Raw genomic sequence first — 5,362 nt, 5'->3', positions numbered from 1 at the left:
CTTATGTCACACATTCAAGAAGGAACAACCCCTCAGAATATATCCCACTCTTCAATTATATCATTAGCTACAAGGATTTCTTAATCAAAATACACAGAACCATAGGCGTCATGGCAAATTAAGCCCTTTCAGTGATTTACAATTCAGTGTGACTGGGTTTACCACATTATTGTTATAAAACCACTATGGACTCTGAGAAACAAACAGGGTTTTAGAGGGGAGGCGGGTGGGGGGATGGGTTAGCCTGGTGATGGGCATTAAAGAAGGCACGTACTGTGTGGAGCACTGGGTGTTATACGAAAACAATGAACTGTGGAACACTACATCAAAAACTAATGATGTAATGTATGGTGATTAACATAACATAATAAAATAAAGTTAAAAAATAAGTAAATAAATAAAAATAAAACCACTCTGGTTATGCATGAACACAGAGAGGCTTTGGGCACTGAACACAGGAAAAGTGTTAACAGAGGTGTTCCAAATGAGAAAAAACACACAAATAAGTGAATTTGGGATACTCATGGCAAACTACAGAGATTTTTATTTCTACCTGGGGCTGATGCTATTTTGATTACCATGGTTTGTCTCCTAGACTTTCCTAAGGAGCCATGGACACAAACAATGGAAGTTCCACTATGGATTTCATCCTGCTGGGGTTTTCTGATCGACCCCGATTAGAACGTATCATCTCTGGGGTTGTCTTCATCTTCTATATTGTGACTCTGGTGGGAAACACAACCATCATTCTTGTATCTTATCTAGACACCCAGCTCCATACTCCCATGTATTTCTTCTTATCCAATTTGTCTTTTTTGGACCTCTGCTATGCAACTAGCATTATCCCCCAGATGCTGGTAAATCTATGGGGTCCAACAAGGTCTATTACCTATGGAGGGTGTGTGCTCCAATTCTTCTTTGCCCTCGACCTGGGATCCACAGAATGTCTTCTCCTGGCTGTGATGGCCTATGACCGCTATGCTGCTGTCTGTCAACCTCTTCACTACACAGTAATAATGCACCCTCAGCTTTGCCAGAAGATGGTGCTCACCGCCTGGTTAGGTGGCCTTGGCAGCGCCTTAACTGTTTGCTCCTTGACTTTGAAGTTACCCAGATGTGGACACCGAGAAGTGGATAATTTCTTGTGTGAGATGCCAGCATTGATCAAGATGGCTTGTGTCTACTCAAAAGTAATTGAGATCACTGTCTTTGCTCTTGGAGTGATATTTCTTCTAGCACCTATATCACTAATTTTCATCTCATATGGAGTTATCACTCAAGCTGTCGTGAGGATCAAGTCAAAGGCAAGGTGGCGTAAGGTCCTTAATACATGTGGTTCCCACCTCACAGTAGTAACTCTGTTTTATGGAACAATCATTTACACGTACATGAGGCCACAGAATAGCACATCCCAAGATGAGGGGAAGTTCCTTACTCTCTTTTATGCAATCATCACACCCACTCTTAACCCTCTGATCTACACTTTAAGAAACAAAGATGTAAAGAGTGCAGTAAAGAGAATATTACATGTAGAAAAATGGTCAGCAAAGTCATGAGTTAGATGGAAGATAGCTAGGAAATAATACTGACCTTTACCAACAGAAGATAAACCAATTCATTTATGCAAAGAGCTTTTAATGGGTGTTCACCATGTACCAAGATTTGTTGTGGTGCTAACTTTGTAAATAAGTAGGAAGTAGACAGAAGTTACAAGGAGAAAGATACAGACACATAAAGAAGTTTCATACATTTAAAAAGCTTCAAGACTACTCAAGGATTACAGATAACTAAACATATAATTATGAAATGTGGCTAAGTACAATAATAGAGATATGTACAAAGTATTAAGAAAATATTTCACAGGGAAATTTATTTTAATGTAGGATTACCCAGGACACTGATTTCTTCCCACAAGAATTAAAACCTTCATGGGAAATAAAACTCCTTTTCAGGCACCTGATCCTGCCAGCAGGGCCTTTGTGCTGGAGATCAACTACCCACTGATATCCATTCCACATTTGGCTTCTAGTTTTAACTGGACACAGGGCCACGATGTGCATATTGCATTTCTGAGCCTGGCATCCACCAACACAATGCCAAGGAAGTAATGTGGGCAACTCCTGGGTTATCTTCACATATGAAGCCATTTGCTCTCACCCTTCTTCCCCTCCCCTTCCTCTTGGCTGGAATGTGAATGTGGAGGGTACCTAGCTTTACCAAACCCTAAGAGGGAATGGAACAATAACATGGAAACAGACCCAACTCTCCAGCACAGCAATGCCTCCACACTATTACAGGAGGAAAAGCTTCTATATCATTTAAAATTAATTAAGCCACTCTACTTTGGGGTCTCTCTGTTAGCGTAGCTTAACTTTTACCCTCCATGGCCTGATAAGGAGTTTGGGCTTTTCCTGTAAGGTAGTGTGCTCCTTGGATCAGAAGCAACAGTATCACCTGGTGCCTTATCAGAAATGGACACTCTTAGGCTCACCTCAGACCTACTGAGCCAACCATCTGAGCATGGACCCAGCAACTAATGTTTTTAACAAACACTACAGGTAATCAGGCTAAAGTTTGACGACCACTGTTACAGAGAATAGGGAGATGTTGAGTCTCTATAAAGAAAATTAAAATGGTCTTGTGGATTTTAATTAATTTCTTTCTATACATGTGTGAAAGGAGGTGAGTAACAGTTTCTCAAGTCTCTTAGATAAGAGAAATGAAGGAAATGAGGAGTTTCACCTAAATGAAATCAATATAAAATGTTATTATTTAGAGAATGGAAGAGAGGCAAGATGGCAGAAGAGTAGGGGACCTCATTTCATCTGGTCCCTTGAATTTAGCTAGATATCTATCAAATCAATCTGAACATCTATGAATTAATCCTGAGATGTAAGAAAATAATTGCTGCAATTCCATAAATAGAAAAGCAACCACTTTTTGTAAGATAGGAGGTGAGGAGAAGTGAATCTGAGGGGATATACCAGAAGATAAACCGTGGGGGAGGGAGCCTCCATAAGCCAGCTACCAGAAAGTGATATAGCAGTGGAGTACAAAGTCAGAACTTTTGGAGGTCTACTCCAGTGAGAGATGTCCCTGCATGAAAGGTGCTCAGGTGACAAAGCAGGGCAGAATCCTAGGTGGGACAGTGTGGCCTCAGGATCCCCTGTGTCACAGAAAGAACAGGCATGCCTGAGTGCAGCAGAGTTCCAAAGCATTGGAATGGTAAAGTGGCTATAATCAGCAAGCCCCAGGAATGGGCTCTCAGCTCAATGTTGCACTGAACTGCCTACCACGGCCCAACTGGGCTACTGCTCTCAGAGCAGGGGCCCAGCAAGCAACAGAACCAAGGCAAGTCCCCCCTCACTCCCCCAGGAGGATCAGCGTGGGTGCGCACCACAAGAGTCTACAGAGTTTGGTGCACACAAAAGTGAAGACCACTTTTCCCTGAGGGTTTACCTAAGAAAGGAGGCCACAGACTTTCAGCTTTGGGGCTGGAGATTGGGGTGCCAACATTTTAATTTTCATCCTCTAAAGCACTGTGGAAAGCCTTCAGGGAACAAAAGGCACACAGAGCAACCAGAGAAGCTTACACTGAGCCCAGCCCCCTGGCAAGGGGTGGTGAAACTCCACCCAGGCAAAGACACCTGAGAATCAGCACAGAAGGTCCATCCCCCAGAAGCTGGAACATCAGGCGAATACCAAGTTTATGGAGCACACAGAACTGCAAAACACCAGCACTAGGGGAAAATAGTATATAGAATTCAAGGTTTTTTCTCATGATTCCTTTATCTTTCAGTTTAAAATTTTCCTTTTTTTCTTTTTTTTTTCCTTTTCAACTAGTTTTGTATTTTCTCAACTCTTTGTAGGTCTTTTTTAAACTTTCACTTTTATATTTCCATTTTATAGATATGTTCTTCATTTTTGGCTTCCTTTAACTGTATTCAATTTTATTTTTGTATATACATAAGTTTTTCTTTCTTTACAATTTTGGGTTTTAGGGTCTTCTAACAAACAGACCAAAATATATCTGGGACCAAGTGGATCACCCTGTTTTGTCGACCTGGGAGATTATAGTCTCTCTATTTTCCCTTTTTTTTTTTTTTCTTTTTCTTTCCTTTTTTGGTTTCTGACCTACTAGGATTTGTCTAGTGTGTATTTCACTTGGAGAGTGGGTGATACTGTTGATTTTGTTCTCTCGTTCATCCATTCTTCTCTGGACAAAATGAGTAGGAGGAGTTCACGACAAAAGAAAGAACCAGAGGTATTACTCTCTGGCAAGGATCTCATCAATATAGATATAAGCAAAATGTCAGAGCTGGAATTTAAGATAACAATTAAAAAGTTACTAGCTGGGCTTGAAAAAACCATAAAAGACTCTAGAGAATCTCATAGTGCAGAAATAAAATCTAATCAGGCTGAAATTCAAAATTCTTTAACTGAGATGCAGTCTAAATGGATGCCCTAACACCTAGGGTAAATGAGGCAGAAGAGAGAGTCAGTGACATAGAAGACAAGAAGATGGAAAGGAATGAAGCTGAGGAACAGAGAGAAAAACAACTAATGGACCATGAGGCAAGGCTTTGAGAAATCAGTGATACCATAAGGTGAAACGATATTAGAATTATGGGGGTCACAGAGGAAGAAGAAAGATACACAGAGAGAGAAAGGGGACAAAAGGTATATTTGAGCAAATCATAGCTGAGAACTTCCTAATCTGGGGAAGGAAACAGGCATTCAAGTCCAAGAGGTAGAGAAAACCCCCTCAAAATCAATACATATCAACACCCTACATACCATAGTGAAGCTTGCAAATTTCAGAGACAATGAGAAAACGCTGAAAGCAGCTTGCTACAAAATGTCCTTATGTACAGAGGTAGGAACATTAGGCTGGCAGCAGACATATCCAAAGAGACCTAGCAGGCCAGAAAGGGCTGGCATGACATTTTCAGAGCACTAAATAAGAAAAACATGCAGCCAAGAATACTTTATCCAGAAAGGCTGTCATTCAGAATGGAAGGAGAGATAAAGAGCTTCCAGGACAAACAGAAACTAAAAGAATATGTGACTACTAAACCAGCCCTACAAGAAATATTAAAGGGGATCCCCTAAGCAAAGAGAGAGCCCAAAGTAACATAGACCAGAAAGGAACAGAGACAATATACAGTAACACTTTACAGGTAATACAATGGCACTAAATTCATATCTTTCAATAGTTACTCTGAATGTAAATGGGCTAAAACAAAAGACACAGGGTATCAGATTGGATAAAAAAGCAAGTCTCAGCTATATGCTGTCTAAAAGAGACTCGTTTTAGACCTAAAGTCACCTCCAGATTGAAAGCGAGGGGATGGAGAACAAT

General features: G+C 40.7%; 1 protein-coding gene across 1 annotated transcript; it reads left to right on the top strand.

Moving 5' to 3' along the window:
- Positions 1-611: 611 nt before the first annotated feature.
- Positions 612-1,556, top strand: LOC118553524 (olfactory receptor 2W1-like). Its single transcript, XM_036120556.1, has one exon. The coding sequence runs from the start codon at positions 612-614 to the stop codon at positions 1,554-1,556; it is 945 nt and encodes a 314-aa protein (XP_035976449.1).
- Positions 1,557-5,362: the final 3,806 nt, after the last annotated feature.

This window comes from Halichoerus grypus, chromosome 9 (genome assembly GCF_964656455.1).
Source record: "Halichoerus grypus chromosome 9, mHalGry1.hap1.1, whole genome shotgun sequence".
In the NCBI taxonomy this organism is placed as follows: Eukaryota; Metazoa; Chordata; class Mammalia; order Carnivora; family Phocidae; genus Halichoerus; species Halichoerus grypus.
This window is presented reverse-complemented; position numbering and strand designations above follow the sequence as displayed.